The sequence below is a fragment of the Lycium barbarum genome, chromosome 2, assembly GCF_019175385.1.
Source record: "Lycium barbarum isolate Lr01 chromosome 2, ASM1917538v2, whole genome shotgun sequence".
Lineage (NCBI taxonomy): Eukaryota > Viridiplantae > Streptophyta > Magnoliopsida > Solanales > Solanaceae > Lycium > Lycium barbarum.
The window spans coordinates 88,022,019-88,043,951 of record NC_083338.1 but is presented as its reverse complement, the minus strand read 5'-3'; the positions used below and the strand labels follow the sequence as shown (position 1 = coordinate 88,043,951).

The following is a 21,933-nucleotide window of genomic DNA, read 5'->3' as shown; positions in this document are numbered from 1 at the left end:
GTCGCGGCCCCGAGTTGGGTCGTGACACATATGCATCAATAATTACTATGGAAATAAGGATACTCTGTGTGGGCCCAACTGGCAAAGGTAACAAAAGAAATTTCTTTGTGAACCTTAGCGGCGGCGTTCTGTGTGAGCCCTAGTAGATATTGGTATTCTGAGTAAAACTAGTGGTGGTGTTTTGTGTGAGCCCTAGTGGATATTTCTATGTGAGTACATGGACTTCGCGGATCCCCCATGGGTTATGACTATGAGGCATTGCCCTTAGCATGTGTGTATTGTTCAAAGGTTGGCCAGTGCATTTCGTTACTTCATCTCATACGCATTCACTCATTCATCTTGACTGTGTTCATGACATATTGTACATTTGGTTGATCTCATTCCTGGACTGATATTGTTTACTTGACTAATTTTATACTTGAGACTGTTTTTTACTGTACTTGATTGCTTATCTTCTTACCGACTTACTTGTTAATTTCTTTCCTTTATATATGTAAACTAATTGTTGACGGCCTATGATGCTTACTAGTACTAGTGTTGTACTGATACTACTCTTGATGTACTCTTTTTTCTCAGTGCAAAGTTCATCACAGGATCCACGTCTGAGCCTTGCGAGTGATCCCGAGGCCTACTTGCCAGAGTCCCCAGGATGAGCTACTAGATGGATCTGTAGCCCGGAGACTCCTCTCTATATATTTGTCTTTGTTTTGTACTCCTGAGACAGTATCTCCTTATTTTGATACTTTAGTATTTATTTCAGACTTGTACTTTATAGTGGCTCTTGTACTATGATTTAGACCAGATCCTTGGGGTTATCTCTTGTATTGCCGCACACTTTTCCATTATTTATATGTCGAGACGGTTGTGTAATTGTTGTTTAATTTCCGCATGTTTTATGGACGAAGAGATAGAATAAGGGAAGGGTTCGCCCAAGAGGGGGTTAGTGTGGGTGTCCGCTCGATCCATGAAGTGGGTCGTGACAACATCCTATTTGTTCCAACAGTTAGTATTAAGAATTGGAATAAGGCATAAAAACATACATAAATAATAATTAAATTGCCAATTGCATATCTAAATTACGCGGGGCCTATGACTCCTCTAAACTTGTTGTTTTCATATTATTTGTCATTTTCACTAATTACCTGATTAAAAATAAGTAAAAACGCGGCATATGTAAACACGCGCTTATTTAAAATTACAAAGATAAAAAAAAAAGGTATTCAAAGAAGGAACTTATTTGGCAATTTGCAAAAAAGTACATTTGAGCATAGCTTAAGGTAAATTTAGCAACATTAAAGCTCTACTTGGATGGGGAAAAAAAGTTGAAAATCTGATCTACTATGCCAAAAAATCATGATGCATGCAGGGTGTATTTTTAGTGTAAGATGCAAGAATGAATTAGCATGTGTGTGCACATGCTACATTTTCACTTATTTTTGTGGCCAGTAATTTGTGACTGAGGGAAATAATACAAAAAGAATAAGTTAAGGGAGGTTGGTCATATGACCCACGCATAGTTTAGAGTATAATTGACAATCTCATCTAGTTTAAGTGTGTTTCAATATCTTATTCGTTAAAAATTGTTATTTTTCTTGGATTTCATTTTCAATTTAAGAGGTAACATAGTCACGTAAAAAAGGAATATAAAAATCATGGAAACACACAACGGAAAACATGATGCTATAAAAATGGTAAAATGTGACCCCGAACAAGGTTGTTACAAGAATTCCATATTTGTAAAAAGATTTTTAGGCTGGGGCTCTTTCAAACCGCAAACTTTGCCACGAAGACCGCTTTACAGTTTTCAGAACTCAGAAGAATTGACACGTACCCGTGTTGTCACTTCCACGCGTCTATTTTCTCTCCAACTTTACCCCCATAAACTCTACCTTCATAGTTCACTCTTTTTGCTTTGTTGTTCTCTCTTCTTCTACAATCTTCTTGCAAAGTTTTGCGTTTTGTTTTTAGTTTTGTGAAAGGAAAAATGAACAGTAACTTGGAGACTCGATCATTGCTGCATGGGTTTGATAAGGGAGGTTTCTTTGATTTGGGACATCCTCTTCTTAACCGTATTGCTGAAAGCTTCGTCAAAGCTGCAGGAGTATACTCAAATCTCAATATATATTCTGTTCATATTAACTGTCATTTTATTTGTGTTCTTTTGTGTGCATTAATATTGTGATTGTTTTCATGATCAGATTGGTGCTGTTCAAGCGGTTGCTCGTGAGGCTTATTTCACTGCCTCTGAAAGTGAGCCTATCTTTTATCCTTTTTTTTTTTTTTTTTGGCAAAACAAGTGTGCGAGTGTATATTTCAGAATTTCGGAGTTTATAGAGTGAGTAGTATTTTAAGTAGAATTGATGTATTAGGTGGCAGTGGAGATACTACCAGCATACCACCAGAGATCACTGGTCCCAAGAAGAATCGATTTCCAGACCTTAGAGGTAAGTATCCTAGTGTTTTGTGTGGTCCTCTTTCCTTTTTAGTCTCTTTATGTGTAGTTATACTTACGAACAAGAGAACACAGGGATTCAAATATGAAAAGTTTTCTGTTGCCTTCATATCTTCTTTGTATTTGATTTTGCGAACTACTATGATGTAATTACTTTCATAGATCTTCTAGATTTATTGAGAATATTACAGTTACGGACTAAGCTTTAAATATTACTCCCTCCATCCCAATTTAAGTTAAGTGTTTGACTGGGCACAAATGAGATTTGTGCCAAAAGTTTAAGAAATAACAAGCGACTTTTGAATCTTGTGGTTGTGGTCCTACGTTAAGATGTGTGTAATGTGATGTGTTTAATGTATTAAAATGCCCTGTAAGTTTTAAACTTGTCATATAGGACGAATTGTCAACTTACTAAGTATAGAAAGAACCACTCTTTTTGGAATAGATCAGAAAGGAAAAAAAGGAAAGTAAGACACTTAACTTGGGAAGTAAGACACTAAAAATTTGGGGAGTACATATCAATCTTTTTTAGCATACCATATTTAATGGTAGACAATATACCTATTTCATCCTGTTCATTTATGTGATTATTTCCTACTAGTCTAATTGATGTCTATCAAATTAAGTTGCAAGAACGATACTGGAAAAATTACTGGGGATAAGTGTCTCCGTGTATGAAAATGTGGAATGTGAGCATTATCCTATTCCCCAAATTAAGATATTCTCTTTCAAAGTAAAAACAATTAATTCGTTCGCTTTGATGTTAAGTACCATTTGATGTTGAATACCTTGAATGGTGTAGGTTACTTAACTAAATTGTAAAACATCGTGTTATAAATTCCCTTTTTTGTTTATTATCTAGTTTGATGCATCATATGAGTTAAATTTGTGAATATATAAGCTATTATTATTCACTTTCTTGTAATATTGGATGCAGGGGAGACCAACAGAAAGTCAGTTGAGGCCCTGGTAAGATATTCCTCTGTCGCTGTCTTGTCTTCTTTTGGAACTGCTTTCAATATGTTGAATAGACAAGAATATTGGTGGGGTAGTGAATTTCCTAGTTTGTTTGTGGATTAAATGAGACCATCATGGGAAGATGTGGAAAATATGGTTAATCACGTTGAGAATTGCTTTTCGTTTGTAGTTTAATACTTTGAAGCTTTGCTCAACAGTGTAAACATTATCTTATGCAATCTTTTCAGGTAAAGAGCACCGGAAAAGAATCTGTGCAATGGGGTAAGCCTACTCTCTTAGTTTTTCTCCAAATTTTGCAATTCGAGTTTAAGTGATTGTGATTTGTACCCCCCTTAATAACCAAAACCCATGATTTATTGATACTCACCAAAAGAGCAGTCAGAATATTAATCAGACAAAACTGTGAAACTACGTTTATATCTAAGAATCAGGGCCCCTCCCCCTTGAAAGGGAGCTCATACTATCCTTATCCTAGCGGCAGCAAGGAATAATACTCGGTGTGCTAGTCTAATGGCATATATGAATGGGTTGGCCACAAAATAATATCTTAAAGAAGATTTCACTAGAAAAGTGGAAAGTTCATTCTTTTTATTTGGTCAATGGTAGAGTTTTATCTCCTTCGTGGATGTGACTGCTCACTGATACATTGCATTCATAATTCACCGGTCAATTTCACCCTATACGCTGGTTTTTCTGATATTTGCAGGTTCCTTAGTTTTTCTTTCTTCGCCATAAAGGAAATGGGGCAATTAGGTGGTATACCATATATATGTATTTTAGAAGTCCTGGAGGAAATATGGTAATTAGGTGGTATACCATATGTCTATGCACTTTAGAAGTCCTTCTAACGACACGTGCATTTTGTAATCATTTCCAATACGATGATCCATTAATCCAACTAGTGGAGGATTATAAATGGATAAGTTTTAATTGATTCCATTGGGAAATAGATGGACTTTCTGTTGGACCCATTTTATTAACAGGACTTATAATGATTTACCATCACTTCTGTAGGACTAGCTGTAGGGATGTACTCTGGACTTACTTATGGATTGAAAGAGGCACGCGGTGTTCACGATTGGGTCAGTTTTTCTTCTTGTTGAAGCATGGTCATATGTTTTCATGTTGGCTAGTTGTTGCTAATTCACTGGTAGGACCAGTATCTTCCCGTGGTTTCTTCTCGCGTCTGTCCGTGATTATTTGTTCACATGCTTTTCATGTGGTTCATGTTGAATCTGTGCCTTTCTCCATTTCAAAAGCAACTTCACCACCTTGATTATTCGTTTAGAGTTGATTCATGCGAGTTTTGTGTTCATGCGACACTTTCTTCCCATACATATGTTTCTTGTAGACGATAAACTAGTTTTATGCAGGCTCCGAACCTATCACACCCCCCCCCCCCCCCTTCTTCTCCAGCCCCCGTCCCCCTCCTTTCCCCCCTTCCTCCCAACCGTCCTTGAGACTAGCAATATGATCAAAGCTCATACAGGCAGTTTCGTAGGCAATAGCGCAACTTCATCGCCATCTGTTGCAAGTGGGGGATGACTTTGTTGTTGTGTTGTATATATTTCTTGTGGACTATTTTGAGGTTGGTCTAATTATTGAAACATTCTCCTTGCAGAAAAATAGTGCCTTGGCAGGAGCAATAACTGGTGCAGCTCTGGCTTTTACACTGGAAGATCGTTCTCATGAACAGGTGGTGCAGTGTGCCATCACAGGAGCAGCTATCTCCACTGCTGCGAATCTGCTTACGGGAATATTTTAGGCTAACTAGAATATGTTCAGTTGGAGACTTGTTACTAAGTTTTCATGGCACTTCACAAGTTGAACTTTTATGTATGTGGATAGTGTTGTTTTTGAATTGATTTTATGGCATTTTTTGTGCCTTATAACTTGGGTGGATTTTGACGTTTAAGGCAAAATAATAGTATGATGTCTCCCATTGAGGGAAATTTCTTGAGAAGTTATTGTTGATTAAGATTGCAGAAGAGGTAAATGCACAGGAAGGAATTATTGAATGTATTATCGTGAGTGACATGATATTTTCTTGGTATTCATGGTGTTTAGCAGAGCTGGTATTTTGAAAGTGGAAGTGAAAAGTAGTTTGCTTTAATAAGAGTAGGTCCAAAGCACTCTTAGAGCCCGTTTGGATTGGCTTATAAGTTGTTTTTAGTTTTTTTTTGAGTGTTTGACTGACCAGCTTAAAGTCATTTTGTGCTTAAAATAAGCTCAAAAAAATAATTGGGTCCATTTGATTTAGCTTATCTAAAGCAACTTATAAGCTGAAAACAGTTTATAAACCAAAAAAAATAAGTTAGACTACTCCAACTTATTTTTTTTAGCTTATAAGAACAGCTTATAGGTTTAAGCCCATCCAAACAGGCTCTTAAATGAAGAAGGGAAAGAAATATTGGCGCTTCAGTATCAAGGTTAATGGGGGAAGACGATATTAAAGAGTTATTGGGAATCCAAAATTATTGGTAACGCAAATTAAAGTTATGTGTGATTGCAAACTAATACTGCAAGACATGGTTTTGGTGTTAATATTGCAAATGGCCAAAGTGATGTAGCAATATTGCAAATGACCCACTTTCCACAGCTTGTTTAATTAGGTTTTAATAGCCTATTAGGTATATTTTGAGAAACTTGCAACGGCATTAGTTATGATTATGAATAATTAATGCCCTTGTACTATTTCCTCCTAGACTGCTATGAACATAGGTAACATGTCAATTACCTTCTTTATGAGTTTTTATGCATCCATGAGTCCCATCTTTTTTTTCTTTAGTACTTTATTGCTTTGGTTAGTAAGTAAGTAGTAAGTAGTGAATTGCTTGACTGCCTAATTACTTTGCAGAGAATTTGTATGAGTTATCAATATCTTGAGGAATTTCTTAGCTTAGGTATTTAATTTGTACTAATTTGGGGATGTTTAGGATCTAATCCTAAATACTGTTTAACTTTTATTTTTGATTTCAAGTTGTTTTTCATGTTCATGTTTTTCACTTTGTTTAGTATCATCTTGGTACCAAAGGTTAGGCTAGTGATTATTCGTACTGTTTGAATTTATTTTTTAAAATTATCAGTCAGAAAATATGAAATAAACTAAAGTATATAGCTCGTTTTTCAAGGGCAGAAATGTAAATTGGAAAATTTATGATTGTTTTTCAAATTTAATAGTTGCTTTGTGTTAGTATTAGTTTGGAGAAATGATTTTGAGTCGTGTAGATGAATCAACTAATATAGAATGTGGAATTGAGGATTCAAATGAATGACATTGAAGGGTTTATGTCATTTATTAATGAATCAACTAAAATCGAATATGGAATTGAGAATTCAAGTAAAGAATATTGAAGGGGTTTATGTTGGTTTTGAAAATTAAAATTCGAGTTGAGCTTGAAATCGAATGGTATTGTTGCAGAAGTTCCAAATATCCCAAGGAACTAGTAGCTAAAGTTTAAACTCCAAAAATTGTTCTTGGAGTTTGCAAGCTGCATGATCTGAATTTTCAGTTGTGGAACCATGAAGTCTAGAATTTTGTCATTGAGTTCCCAGTTGTAGACCATGACTTTAGAAAAAAATATTTTTGGCAAGGCTATGATCGACGAAATGTACAGCTTGCTCCCGACATTCATTAGTTAATATTGATTTTAACTATTGGTTCTTTCTTATATGTTCCTATAGTCGGTTTATATACCAATTTGTTACTCACGGATTAAAAGAATAATATTTTATTACTGGCCCGATGTTATCTGTGTTTGTTGTGTCACATCATTTTCCACATGATCCGACTCTTATTGATTTACATCAGATTTAGGCAAGAGAGGATATGTAGGCCAACACATTCACGACACATCTAAATGACAACGATCACGAGACGATATTTATACATTTTAAAGTGCAAACGAAATTTGAGAATTCGATTCGAACTCCAGTACTTGGAGTTTTATCTAGAGAAATTTTTCTAGATGTCTTAAAAGTTTACTTGTAAAAGTTTCGAGTTTCAGTATTTTTCATGTTTCAAGATAGAAAAGTAATTTCAAGTTACATTATGAACAATGGCTAATAGTCAAATATAGAAAATTATACTTAATGATTTTGGAAATGAGTGGTTTTGAATTTTTGACCCCCAATTGCTTCATGGACAAACTTTCAAGGTTAAAGGTCAAAATTCGTTGCTTACAAGTTTGTCCTTGGACAAATAGGGTCAAAATTACATGACCAGCCACCTTCTAGGTCATTATTGTAAATCATTCAAAAAGGGTCCAAACAGTGGCTACGACGCCCAATGTTTCAAAATTTCTACTCTTGCAAATTGGAAGAAATTGCACGAGTTGACCTTCAAATGGATTGCTCCTTAATTTTTGTCCCTGAAATGAGTTTTCTTTACTTTTGTCCTTTAAAATCGAACTTATGTCTAGCGGGGAATAAGTTCTTTAAGGAAACAGAGCATAACTTGTGGGATGCAAAAATATAAACATATTACCAGCGAAAAAGTTGTTTGCGTTGAGGACGAAAAATTAAAGACCAGGACAAAATAGGGACAAAATTGCCAATGACCCCTTGCAAAATGGAATAACTTTGGGCTGCCCTCTAGGACATTGGGCCTTAGGGGTTCAATAATTACAAGCCCACATTTCATTATGAAATCGAATCGGGTATAACTAAACCGGGTAACCCATCCACATCGTCCCAACCCAAGTCGACAAAAGCAAGTTTATTAACCCTTACTATTTGATCCTCTTCAACTCATTGAAGTTCTTGTTTGGTAGCTAGCTATATTCCTTCCTCTCCATCGATACCAATTTGTAAGTCTCTCTCTCTCTCTGTATCCATACTTCATGAATGGTCGGAAACCCTAATATCTTTTTCTTTGTGCTGATTTTTCAATGATTTGTGCTTTGTCTAATTGGACAAAGAAAACCTCCTCAGATTCGTATTAAATAATATCGAATTTTCTTCTGTTCAATCTTCCCTTTTTGAGTTTTCCTGATCTGTTTGCTGAATTAGGTAAAAAGAGAATAAAGGTTGTCAAAGATTCAATCAATATATATATATATATATATATATATATATATATATATATATATATATATGTCCTTTTGTTATGTAGGATGCATATTATCATTGTTTACTTAGGGTTTACAGCAGTTAGGATTAAATTTTTAGTCTTTTTATAAATTTCGTTAATCAGATTCTTTTAATTAACTAACTAACCTAGTTTAATATCTAAGCAAGCATTCAACATCGATTTGTTTAAAATACCCAATACTTCCAGTAATTAATAATTTCTGTTAACTTAGACCCCTAGTACCTGAAAAGATCTTCTTTTTTTTTGGGAATTGGAGTGAAATGGGGCAGAGTCAGAGGCAAATTCTAGGATTTCAAGACAATGGGTGTACGACTAAAAAAGAAAAGAAGAAATAAATGTATTAAGTGGGAACTCTAGTTAAATAACTCAACATTCAACCAAGTACACCATTTAGCCTTCTTGTAGCATGGGTGCCAGCAGATAACGTTATACCAATTTTAGAAAATGTATACATAAATTACCTAGTTTTGCATAAAGACCAAGGGCGGAGCCAGGTAGGGCTTCCGAACCCCCTTCAGCAAATTACTCTATTTATACATGAGAAAATTATACTGTTTATACATGTTTAACATTATTTTTTATGTATACATAGTAGATGTTGAACTCCCTTTGGCTTCCTCATGTGTTTACTTCTTCATTTTTTGAACCCTCTTGTGAAAATCCTGGCTCCGCGACCATGGTCACGTGCCCCATAATTTAACCTATAAAATCGCCCCTGGACAGAGTGTATGCTGATGAACTAGCTTGGGGTTGAGGGTCTTACTTGGGCATGCACTGAACTTGGAAGAGTATAAATTTTAATAAAAATTGTGCTTGAAAGAATGTACTTATATTACATTTAATGTTTTGGCTGGTTTTTGCTTATCTTTTTAACAATCTTATCTTTTTGTGTTGTCCTTCTGTCCAGGATACTGGTATAGATTAAGATAAACTCGAAGAGGGGACTCTTCTTTGTTGAGAGTCAAGATCATGGCATCCTCTAAGAATGAAGAAAGTGGTGCTCAGGATGCAGCAGAACGGATCAAGGCTGCAGCCATGTCAGCTGCAAAGGGTTTGAGTCGTGCTCAGGCTGAGCGTGCTGCTGCTGCTGCTGCTAGAAATGTCAATGCTTATGGCCAGAAAGAAGAAGGACCCAGTCGATGGCAGGAAAGAAAAGAAGCAAAGAGGCAGATGTATTTGATGAGTACTGAGAAACAGGTGAGACTGGGTGAAAGGAAAGACAAGTCTTCAGGTTCCACGCTTGGTGCAGCTTCACAATGTCAGAAATGTTTCCAGGCAGGGCACTGGACTTATGAGTGCAAGAATGAGAGGGTGTACATATCACGACCTTCTCGTACACAACAACTGAAAAATCCAAAGTTGAGGATGAAAGTATCAATATCTTATGATCTAGATAACCCAGACATTGAGAAGGAGGTGAAGAATGAAAAATCTGTGAAGAAGAGTAAGAGGAAGCATAAGTCTGATACGGAGTCAGGGACTGGTAGTGAGGCTTCAGTGTTCGAATCTGACAGTGAGGCATCATCAGTTACAGGGTCAGATTATTCTTCTGACTCAAGCGATAGTTCTTCAACTGATTCAGAGGAAGAGAGGAGGAGGAAAAGGAAGAATAAGAAGAAGAAGCAGCAGAAGAAGAGAAGACACCGGAAATACAGTTCAACATCTGAGTCTTCTGATTCATACTCAGATTCTGGGTCTGATTCTGAAGAGAGAACTAGCCATAAGAAGAGCAGCAGGAAGCATAACAGAAAGCGGTGAAGCATCAAACAAGATATATGTGGTATCTGGTCCTCGAAACTTGAAAATATTCGTATTTCTGTTCTAATGTGATAAAAGATCTTTTGAGCAATGCACCTAAGATAACTCTAGGATTTTCCTGTCTCGAATGAATATGGTTTTGTAGATTTCTGCATAAGCTTATGTTGTGGCTGCAGAATTCAGCGTGGCAAGAGTTGTCTCTTGTATTTAATTTTTGCCATATGCTAGCTTACTCATTTCCCAGCTCTTATGTGACTGTATTTCCCTTGCTTGCTTGAAATTGTCTTACTCATTTCACTTTCCCGAGTTGTCCTTTTCTGGAGTTGGACTTCATTGTTGAAACATGTACCATGTGGTTTGACCTTTACTTTGTTGTTAGTTGGACTTGCCAATAGAAAATGTTCATAGCATTTGATGATTACCAGTTGGTTGCTGATATGTCTTGCATACAACATACTGTAAACGTTATTCCTCAGTCATCGTTATTCTGTTGGAATCCTATACCAATTGCCATTGGTCCAAGGAACAGTTTCTCTGTTGAGATTTATCTAAGAAGGTATTTCTTGGGACGAGCCAGATCACCGGGATTTATGCTATAAACAGCTTAAAAGACAAAGAAAAACATCTACCAATAAAGGTTTCTTTTTTCGAGTCATCCCTGGCCTCATTCAAGAATTGTTTTTGATACAATCCGCAAGAATCAATAGAAATGAACCCCCGTCGTTCATTTTTCCAAACCTTTTATTTGCTATTAATAAAATAAGTCCAACACTGTTGGGACACTGAAAGATAATAGTGGCCATCATCAACTTTGATTTCATAAAGTTGGAGGCTCGCTTTCCATCTGTCGAGTCAAGTAAGTTACTATCACATCTCTTCTTCCACCTTCTTCTTGTTTTTTATTTTATTTTACTGTTGGGATGCTTTAATGTGTAGGGGGACTAGATATTCGCTTGTTAAGCCATACAAAGACCTTCTGTTAATGCATTCATTATAGCTCTGGCATAGTAAATATCTTGATAATGCCGATGATGGCTTCTGGATTGCAGATTGCTCTTTATTTCTAGTGCAGTCTGTATGATGTATTCTTTTAGTCCTTGAAAGAGTAATGGGGGCATTTGCGAGGATAAATGCTTAAAGCTATTTTTGCCAGCTAGGGAGTGGCAAACCGCTACTGAGCAATTCGCGTATCACTGTGTATGGATGAATTCAAAAATTTCCTAGAATTGTGTGCTGTGTATGCTTCTTTTTTCGGTTTTGAGTTCTGCATTTTCTATTTTCTATCTCATGTAATGTGGGATGTCGGAAGTTTTATTTGGAGTTTATATAGGGGTGGCAAAATTTGCCAAGGTAATATGACTCGCCTTACTTATTATCAACTCAATTCATTTTTCACGCCCTAAATTTTGGACTGAGAAGTAATACGGCACCCGGTGCCTCTTTAACTTTTTATCAAGCGAACCAACTAAATTTAGCTACTCATACCATGAAAAACGTATAACAGATCTTGTGAAACCGTTCGTGTTTGCAATGACTCATATGGCTGGTTAGCCAAATTAAAATTTTGTACCTTTAACGTATTATTCATACAGCATGCGAACATAATATAATAAAATAAGGACTCATGAACCAGCTAAACCTCCGACAATGTATCATGGACTCTCAACTGTATTAGAGATGATCGATACAACTGGTGCGGAATGTATCCTACTATGTACAAAAGAAAGTAGTTGTACCAAATGGAACGCTCTAAAGCTGTAGTGGACTCATCAAGTGTTGATTGAAACTGGGGGAGTCAATTCATGACAACATCGTCCAATCTGATTGTACCCGGCAAAGATTAGTTGAGTACATGAAAAATCACACCTTTAAATTGATGTAAACGTGCTCTTATAGTTGAAACATAGTATAATTGGATGTAATAAACTGTGCATGGAGAGTTCTTTTAGACACTGATCTCACCATCCTTCATAGCTAGGTTATGGAATTGGTACTAGTAGTAACCATACAACAACAACAACAACCCAGTGAAATCCCACAACGTGGGGTCTGGGGAGGGTAGAGTGTACGCAGACCTTACTCCTACAAAGGTAGGACGGCTGTTTCCGAAAGACCCTCGGCTCAATAAAAAAAACATAAAAAGAGGTCAGATAAGGCTAAGAGATTCAAAGCGATAAGGAAATGAAGTAACGCAAGCGACACAGATAACATAGAATAATCAAAGCACAGGAAATAACAGATAATAGCATAAATCAGAGCACAAGAAATTATACTACGATAATGCGACTACTAATAAGACAGGATAGTGAGACTATTTACTAGCCTTCTACCCTAATGTGGGTCCTCCAAACCCTCCTATCTAAGGTCATGTCCTCGGTAAGCTGTAACTGCGCCATGTCGTGTCTAATTACCTCTCCCCAATACTTCTTTGGCCTACCCCGACCTCGTTTGAAACCATCCATGGCTAACCTCTCACACCTCCGCACTGGGGCATCTGTGTCTCTCCTCTTCACATGCCCAAACATTTGGGTTAAACTGCTCTCTCGCCTTAATCGACACGCATAATTTTAAGCAAACATTTCACAACTGGGGAAATGAATGTCCTGTCAAGTCTTAAAGGTTCTTCCAAAATAATAATAATTTAACTTTGTCATTTGATCAATATTAAGTCCATATATCCTCAAGAGTTGGCATATTTAGCTCATAAATTATCACTTTGACCCTCATGGACCATAAATAAATATTTGAAAAGTCATACCTGGCACTTTATGCAATTGTATAACTTTCTTACTTGGAAACAAATCAAAAAATCGAAATCAGCTATCATGTAAAACATGAAACTTTATGCTTATCAAACTTTATAACATTTCGTATACTACTTTTTTATCATACAACATTGAAATAACATTTATATCACGTTATCAAAAAGATGCAACCAAAATCATATGTACTACTTTTTTGTGTTTAACTTCAACCGCTAGCCAAACACTCCACAAAACTAGTCAATCAATCATCTTCAAACGACTATTTCTCTCTCAAACTCCTAACCGTGTGAACTCCACGCGCAACCTCCATGGAACCTTCCGGCCGCCCTAATACGGCACGTCCGGTGGGGAATCAAGACCCTAACAAAGGGGCGACACCATCTATGGAAGAATCTACACCAAAACCTACTTATGCGAATGAAATTGTGGAACCCCCCCCCCCCCCCCCCCAACCCAAACCCCAACCGTGGATAATCGATTTGGATGTCCATTAGTTATCACAAGAAGGACCTACCACAATGGAGTCCATGCTGTTATTTTTAAATCAAAGGATTATTATGGAATTATGGCTAAAGAATGCAAGTACACTCTAATTGGGAAATTTCTGAAGGGTCGACCAAAGATTGAGGTTGTTCGATCTGCTTTCTACGAAAAAATCACCCTCAAGGAAACTGCTGTGATTGGAGCCTATGATCACAGCTCTATGTTAATTGAATTCAAGAATGAAGATGACTGTAAAAGGACTTATTTCAGAAGATCAGTCGAGATTAACGGTATGCAGATGTGGCTACAAATGTGGCACCCTGATTTCAAGCCTAAAGAAGATTCTCCAATTGTTCCAATTTGGGTACTTCTTCCTAAACTTCCTTTCATTGCCATGCTTGGCACTATGTCAAACAAATAGTAGCTCCTGTTGGGAATCCCCTAAATATGGATGCTGCTACTGCTAGTAGAACTAGACCAGGAATGGCTAAGGTTAAAGTTGATGTTGATCTCACAAGACCACTTCTAGATAAAATTTGGGTGGGATTGGAAGATGAGTCTCATCCCCTCAAAGGATTCCATCAAAAATAGGAATATGAGAGTGTTCCAAAATTTTGTACCCACTGCAAAAAACTAGGACACTCCTTAGTCCAATGTCGATTTGCCAACAAGAAAAAAGCCCTTAGAAATGAGGAAGTCAATCCTGAGGAAAATGACACTGATCCTGTAAAAAATAAAGACACAGGGGAAAATGACAAGTTGGAAGAGGAGGAGGAAAATGTTCAGCTTGAGGAAAAAGTAGCTGAAGTACAAGCTGCTAAAACCAAGGGAGAATAGGAAACAAAGGAGAAGGAGAAATGCTCTAAAAGTGGTGAGAAATAAGGGCAACGACAACAACAAAAAGGGAGAAAAGAACCAAGCAGAGAAAGGAAATGATCAAACTCACCAAGTGAGTAATGAGGAAGTCCCTCAGACCAGTAATGAGAATGTTCAAGCTGGAACTGAAGGACACCACAATGTTTTAATGGAAGAAGATAATCAAAGGGAGGAAAGACTAGAAGAAAAGAACTCAAGCTCCATTAAGGATCAACATGAAATACAAAGAACATTGATTGTGGTAACTACTAGTGAAAATGAGGAGAATAATATTCATGATATTAATGATCCTATTAATCCTCCAATAGAGACTCACAACATATTTCAAAGTATTGACAATGATGTTGAACAGTTGGAGAGTGATACAGGGCAAACTCATGACACTGAGAATACTATATCAGAAGAAATGGTCTCAGGGGAAAATCAGGCCTTAATTATGCAGAAGGATCTGATTGATACAAATAGTGGTAGAGCCTCATCAGGGAAATCTACTACAGACTCTTATAATCACAAACAAGATGATGATGATGAAGGACACTCCAAAAAAAAAGGGTGGCAGACCAGCCACAAGAGGACAGCTTATCTGAGGAAGAAGTTGCTGATAGTTTGTTGAACACCTGCATCCAAGAACCTGAAACAACTTTAGAAGTGGAAAATCAGATTAAACAAGTTATTGACAAAGGGAATCTATCTCCTAAAGGAACCAAGTTCCTCAAAGGAAAGAACAACAAAAAACAAGCTCTTCTATTTGGTACAACTACTTTCTTTTGTACATATAGTAGGATACATTCCTTATGAGATCAGACAGAGTTTTTTATAATGATCTATGGTCCGAAAAGTTCCAGCTTGTCAATGTTAGACAACTACCAAGGGCAGGTTCTGACCATAGATTACTCCTGATGAAATGTGGTATATCTGATCCACCTAAAGTTAAGTATTTCAAATTTCTTAACTTTTGGATTGAGCAAGAAGATTTCATGGATACAGTAAAGGAAACATGGAAGGTTGAGGTAAGAGGTAATCCAATGTGGATATTACAACAAAATTTGAAAAGATTAAGCAATAACCTGAGTCACTGGTCCAAAAATTCAATTGGCAATGTGTATGACAAGATCAAGGAACTGGAAGAACAAGTTGAAAATGCTGAGGCTATATATAGTTCTCAGAATACTGACCTTCACAGAAGCTTTCTCCATTAGAAATATGTTGAGCAAATTCATTGGATGAACAAAGAAGCTTCTATGATTAGACAAAAGGTCAAGATTAAATGTCAAACTAAGGGTGATAGCAACACAAGGTATTTCCACAACATTATTAGACAAAAGAGGAAGAAAGCTCATATGCACAGGATCAAAGATGAAAATGGAGTATGGATTCAAGGGGATGAGAGAATTGCTGAAGCTGCCATTAGACATTACAATGCTCTTTTTTCTCAGCCTGATCAACAAATGAATTTCAACATCCTGAACAATATTGAAAAAATTGTCAGCACTGAGGAGAATAAGAACCTTACTAAAATCCCTAGTGTTGAGGAAACCTATCAGGCTATCATCTCCTTGGATCCTGATAGTGCTCCATGCCCTGATAGGTATAATGGCAAGTTTTATCAAGCAGCTTAGGAGGTGATCAAAGAAGATGTGTACAATATGGTTAGAGACTTCTTCCGAGGAGGAAAGCTAACCAAGTTCTACACTCACACATGCCTGATTCTGATCCCTAAAGTAGAAGCTCCTAGTAATTTTTCTCAACTGAGACCTATCCGTTTGAGCAATTTCTCAAACAAGATATTGTCCAAAATCATATCCAACAGGTTATCCAATATCTTGCCAAAGCTTATTTCTCAAAATCAGACAGGTTCATCAAAGGAAGATTGATTACTGAGAACATACTCCTCACTCAGGAACTAGTGCAGGACATAAAGAAAAAGAGCAAATATGGGAACATTGTCATGAAGCTTGATATGTCAAAAGCTTATGACAAGGTTTCCGGGCTCTTCCTCAAGGAGGCTATCAGGAAAATGGGCTTCTCTGAGATATTTATTGACCTCGTTCATAGGCTTATTTATGAGGTTTGGTATTCAGTAATGGTGAATGTCCTGAGACATGGTTTTTTCCATTCTACAAGAGGTCTCAAGCAAGGAGGCCCTCTATCTCCTGGATTATTTGTGTTAGCAGCTGAGACCTTATCTAAGGCTTTGAATCTACTTCACAACAAGGAGGGATATTGTGGTTATAGCATGAATCAAAAGGGACCTTTGATTAATCATCTGATCTATGCAGATGATATTGTGATTTTCTCCTCTGGTAACAAGAGATCTATTAAAATGATCACTAACACTCTGAGGCAATATGAGAAACAGTCTGGCCAGGAAATCAACATTCATAAGAGTGTTTTCCTTACTGCAACTCACTCTTCTGAAGGTAGAAGAAAGATGATCAGCAGGATCACTGGGTATAAACATCAGTTTTTCCCCTTGAAATACCTAGGCTGTCCTATTTTTCCTGGTAGAAAGAGACTAGCATATTTTGCTGATATTGCAAAGAGTATCATGAATAAGGCTCAAGGTTGGCAAGGGAGTATTTTATCATCAGGAGGAAGAGCTGTCATCATCAAGCATGTCCTGCAGTCATAAGCTTTGCATACTCTAGCTGCTATGTCCCCTCCTAAAGGCATTATCAAACAGCTATAGGGGTATTTTGCTGACTTTTTCTAGGGGCAAACAGATAATAAAAAGAGATATCACTAGAGTTCTTGGGGTAATATGTGCTACCCACAGAATGAAGGGGGAACAGGTTTCAAAAGAGTGGAGGATATTTGCAGGGTCTTTGCTGCTAAAAGATGGTGGAGGATGAGAACTGGGGACAACCTATGGTCTCAATTAATGATGGCTAAATATTGTCAAAGGGGCCATGTGGTGGCTAGGAAGGTGCAAGGAAATCACTCCTTTATATGGAAAGAACTGTTGAGAATCAAAGCTGAAAGTGAACCTCATATTCTGTGGAAAATCAATGAGGCCCAAATCTCCTTTTGGTGGGACAACTGGACAGGCATTGGACCTCTAGCTTTATACCATCATACAGACAACAATCCTGGGAATCTCAATGTAGCAGACATTATAGATGGTGATAAATGGGATATGGAGTACATTAATAATCTTCTCCCTCCTGATATTTGTCATATAATCCAGAGAGTGGAGATTGGATCCAGAAACAAGAAAGATCAGCCTATTTGGACTCATAATTCCTCAGGAGAATTCACCTGTGCCAGTGCATATCAAAGCCTGAGGAAAAAAATTCCTGAGATTCCTATATGGAAATGCATTTGGAAAAACGGAATCCCTTTCAAGATGGCATTCATTATCTGGAGAGCCATAAAAAAGAAGCTCCCTATGTATGATAGAATAAAAAAATATGCTAGGAGTGCAGACCCTATGTGCATCTGCTGTGATCACCCAGAGGAGGAAACCATCTGTCATGTTTTAATAAATGGGGATATGGCCAGTAAAGGGTGGAATTATTTTGGAAATTATATGGGAGTGAGCATGCAAAATCAGAATATTCAAGCTAGAATTCTAAACTAGTGGAATCACAAGACTAAGAATGCTATGTTGAGAGTGGCTTATCAAAGTATTCCAATCTTTATTTGCTGGGAAGTGTGGAAGGCTTGGAGCTCAGTTAAATATGGACATAAGAAGTACTCAATGTCCAAAATCTGCTATGAGGTCAATCAACATGTGATTGGTATTATGAATAAGAATGGTTATAGAATAGATTCAAGCAGTAATTGGAGAAAAGTTTGCAGCATCATGGAGGATTATAAAGCTAAGCTAATCAGTACTCCAATCGTATGGAGCAAACCTTCTGAGAATGACATTAAAATTAACACTAATGGGAGTAGTATGGCTCTGAGCAATAAAGCTGGTATGGGAGGAATTGCTAGGGACTATACAGGGAATCTCATCATGGCATTCTCTAAGTCCCTACAATTCTGTTCTAATAATAGTGCAGAGATCAAAGCTACAAGTTTTGGGATCAATTGGCTAGACTTTAAACGCATCAATGGTGCGACTATGGAAGTTGATTCGATGTTGCTAATCAAATGGATTGATGGTTCATATGTTGTACCATGGGAATTCCTACAGGAAGTGGAGCACATGAAGAGGATCATTGACAAGAGAAGTCTTAAAATCCTACACTATTTCAGGGAAGCAAACACAGTAGCTGAAAGTTTGGCCAAATTTGGAAGCAATTCAAATCAGAGTTTGATTGCTAATATGTTTACTTCTATGCAGGAAATGCCTAGAAAAGCAAGGGGAGCATACAAGATGGACAAAGCCCAGATGACAAACTTCAGAATAAGAGTCAAAAGGTGTACATGAAGCAGAAATATAGGATGATGTGGAAAAGCTAAATGCAGAAGAAGAGAAAGAAAAAGAAAAGGAGTAGTTGCATCAACAAGGAGCGTGATTTTTTGTACAAAAGGATAGCAATTATTTGCTGGACAACTGGTAGCACCTTCTATGTGAATGTGCTACAAGTCCAATGTAAAAAAAGGTAGGATTTTTTCTTATTTTAGTTATGATGTCCCATAAGTACATAGGTCTTTTGTAAGGAGAACATAACTAATTAGGCTCATAACTGATTAGCAGTGTGCTCTATGTTAACTAGGGGCAGATTTATTAGAGAGGGGATCCCTCGCACATGTAAAAAGGGAGTCATGGCGTAGCCCTCCTCCCATGTATATTTTTTACTAAGCTATTAACAAGGTAGGGGTCAATGCCGAACCCCCCCCCCCCCCCCTCCCCCCCAATGGCCACAGACAGTTGTAGTCTGTGGAATATATATATATATATATATATAAACTTCAACCGCTATACTTGAACTTAACATAAAGATGTAACCTTGACGTAATCCTGGTATAGTACGTTAGTTGATCCCCTCAAACATACAAATACTTTTGGCTAAATACATAAGCAGCCCCTTAAATTTGCCCAAATTTTTCATTTAAACACCTAAACTAAGAGTTGTTCCATTTGACACTTAATCTCTATAACAGATGTGCCTATTAGGCACAAGGCACTGCTGTGGCATAAAGGTTGAGTATCACGCATCAATAACGGGTGAACTCGTTAAAAAAATTTGCTTACCTGGATAATATCCATTATTTTCTACATTTAATTAATTAATTCTCAAAAAAATTAAAAAGTCCCTACTTTCCTAATTCCAGGCCATTATTAGCCGATTTATGCTTCCATACCATGAAAAGCAAAGGCAACAATTTCAATCTTCTTTACTCACACTTGTTTTTAGAGATAGATTTGCGTAATGTAAAATTTGTAGAGATGACCCCAAGTTTAAAATATGAGGTGACGAAAATGTTGCGGAGAATCCATCAATGGGTTCTTTTAGCCTTTTTTCTCTTTTATAGACCACTGCAAATAAATTTTCTGTAAAATCCCAAGAAAAATAGATTTAGCTTTAGTACACAAGATTGACCTTTTGGTATTTCACAAAAAAAAAAAAAAAAAAAAAAAAAACAAGAGAGAGACATGTGGGTAATGAGACTACCCAATTTCTTACCGTTCACGACCGTCGACTCACTTTAACTTTGCAGACCACTATAAACAATTTCAAGCTTTCTTAGATTATGATAGAACATATTTTTTGTAGAAATAACTCCAAATACAATGGCTAAAGGTAGGATATTAGGTAATAAAAATTAATCCAACAGAGATGTGTAAGAGAAGAGGAAAGAGATGAAGGTTTGTCCCTTTTGAGGAGAAGAACATGATGAATGGAATGCAGAGTGATGATTTTCTTATGAGAGGAAGAAAATAAAATGGAAGGAGATGTTTGTTTTGTTTATCAGACACATGATTAAGGGGGGGGGGGGGGGGGGGGGGGGGGGGGGACGGTCTTATGGGGAAAAAGAAGAAGCTAGCCGACGAGGAAGGCAATTACCGGTTGTTTTCTTTTGGGACACATGTTTTGACTTTATCGGCTCATTTGCCACATCTCTAGCGTGTGAATTACACGCTTTTATTTTTCTGAGTCTGTTTGTGCCTCGTGCCTAATAGGCACATCTTTTATAGAGATTAAGTGTCAAATTGAAACAACTCTTAATTTAGGTGTTTAAATGGAAATTTTGGACAAGTTTAAGGGGCTACTTATGTATCAGCCAATACTTTTTAAAACTCCCTTCAATATAACTAAAATCATGGTTTGATTCGTAAACTTAAAGTAAAGTAAGTCTCAACTCACCTCGTCTCAAGCCCAACCCTTCCACTATTTCAAACGACATCAAGTGCATCTAACAACAATCTCAACAATGATCAATGAATCTGATCCAACTCAATCTACATCATTGCAGTCGACTTCATTCATACTCGGGGAAATCTAACTCAACTCGATTACGTTCATAAAGTGGCTACAAGCTTCTTTGAATTTGATATGATTCAACACTCGATGACCATTACACTGAGATACGAGATTATTAAGAACAATAGTCAGCTCATTTTATTCAAGAGATACTATTCACCATTTTCTCAACTTGTTCATTCGATTCAAGAATCATTTGATTCTAGGGTTCATCACATACCTCAATACAATATCAACTAAAATTCATAAAACATATGCCCATACTCTAATACATCATGATCATGTGAATGAGTTTCAAGTAATGAGCCTCTTCGAAATCAAATTATGAAAATCACAACTTTGGTGATTTTTGAATCCTTGAAATGTCATGAAGTTATCCAGTTATTTGGATGTAAACAGGATGTTAGATTCCATGTATATTGAGTATGATTAACTAAAAGCAATATTAATAATTGAAACCAGATTGTATATATTTTGTAAAAAAAAAGCTCCTGCTACTCTTTGAAAAACAAATTCTATTGCTAAACTGGGTAGATATTTGTATAATTTGCACATTCAGGTAAAAACTGTCGAGTATCCAAAACCTACTGACCTGACTAATCTAGATTCTTACCTACTAAAAAGGAAACACTCCCAATCAAGAATTTCTCCATTTGTAGGTTTCGAACCTTCAATGGACATGCAAGAACTTATGACTTTTCTGATGCACAGAGCATGAATACGAGGCATAGCAGTGTAGAACCAAAGCCCCTTCCAACCACCCAAAATCGAAGGGTTGGAGGCATCTAGGATTATTACAGTTGGAGTTTCACTTGGGAAGGGATGACCTAAACGTTTTCATCCTCCCACGCGTCAATATCTTTATGCAACCTTCATTTTGTTTTCTTTACTGGACCTTCATTTTGCTTATTCAAGAAGTTGTATTTAGAGCTTTTAAGAAATATGATCAACTTCATGTTTCTCTCTCAACCATTAATTATAGTAGAACTTGTAAGAAATATGATTATCCACGGTTAGTCAGTACTGCAACTTAGCTTGGATTGCCTAGTGTTTGCCGTCGACAGAAGACATCACGCGTTGGGATGCAAAGGGGAAGAGTATTTGCTAATACAATCAAACCTCTCTATAATGGCAGCGTTTGACCAAATATTT

At 36.9% G+C, this 21,933-nt stretch overlaps 3 protein-coding genes across 5 annotated transcripts; all 3 read left to right on the top strand.

Annotated features, from left to right (window-relative positions):
* Positions 1–1,857: 1,857 nt before the first annotated feature.
* LOC132626615 (outer envelope pore protein 16-2, chloroplastic) lies at positions 1,858–5,393 on the top strand. The gene is made up of 7 exons (XM_060341541.1): positions 1,858–2,101; positions 2,199–2,250; positions 2,370–2,444; positions 3,390–3,421; positions 3,658–3,691; positions 4,445–4,512; positions 5,052–5,393. Exons 1-7 carry the CDS (start codon positions 1,985–1,987, stop codon positions 5,193–5,195), a joined length of 522 nt encoding a protein of 173 aa, XP_060197524.1. The 5' UTR covers positions 1,858–1,984; the 3' UTR covers positions 5,196–5,393.
* Positions 5,394–8,081: 2,688 nt separating this feature from the next.
* Positions 8,082–10,581, top strand: LOC132626614 (uncharacterized). 3 transcript variants are annotated; one of them, XM_060341537.1, is made up of 2 exons: positions 8,082–8,238; positions 9,430–10,581. In XM_060341537.1, exon 2 carries the CDS (start codon positions 9,492–9,494, stop codon positions 10,278–10,280), a length of 789 nt encoding a protein of 262 aa, XP_060197520.1. In that variant the 5' UTR covers positions 8,082–8,238; positions 9,430–9,491; the 3' UTR covers positions 10,281–10,581. The 3 variants fall into 3 exon arrangements, with proteins under 3 accessions (XP_060197520.1, XP_060197523.1, XP_060197521.1); XM_060341540.1 differs by lacking the exon at positions 8,082–8,238 and adding an exon at positions 8,290–8,440; XM_060341538.1 differs by lacking the exon at positions 8,082–8,238 and adding an exon at positions 8,439–8,457.
* A 6,584-nt stretch (positions 10,582–17,165) lies between these two features.
* Positions 17,166–17,984, top strand: LOC132628670 (uncharacterized). The gene has a single exon (XM_060344432.1). The coding sequence runs from the start codon at positions 17,166–17,168 to the stop codon at positions 17,982–17,984; it is 819 nt and encodes a 272-aa protein (XP_060200415.1).
* The last annotated feature ends 3,949 nt before the right edge of the window (positions 17,985–21,933 follow it).

What these genes read in the sequence shown, in the direction of transcription:
- LOC132626614 (XM_060341537.1), top strand. Translation starts at nt 9,492, where the DNA reads ATGGCATCCTCTAAGAATGAAGAAAGTGGTGCTCAGGATGCAGCAGAA.
- LOC132628670 (XM_060344432.1), top strand. Translation starts at nt 17,166, where the DNA reads ATGTGCTACCCACAGAATGAAGGGGGAACAGGTTTCAAAAGAGTGGAG.
- LOC132626615 (XM_060341541.1), top strand. Translation starts at nt 1,985, where the DNA reads ATGAACAGTAACTTGGAGACTCGATCATTGCTGCATGGGTTTGATAAG. An exon ending in TCGATTTCCAGACCTTAGAG is followed by an intron (nt 2,445 to 3,389) that starts GTAAGTATCCTA and finishes TATTGGATGCAG; the next exon opens with GGGAGACCAACAGAAAGTCA. An exon ending in GAAAGTCAGTTGAGGCCCTG is followed by an intron (nt 3,422 to 3,657) that starts GTAAGATATTCC and finishes CAATCTTTTCAG; the next exon opens with GTAAAGAGCACCGGAAAAGA.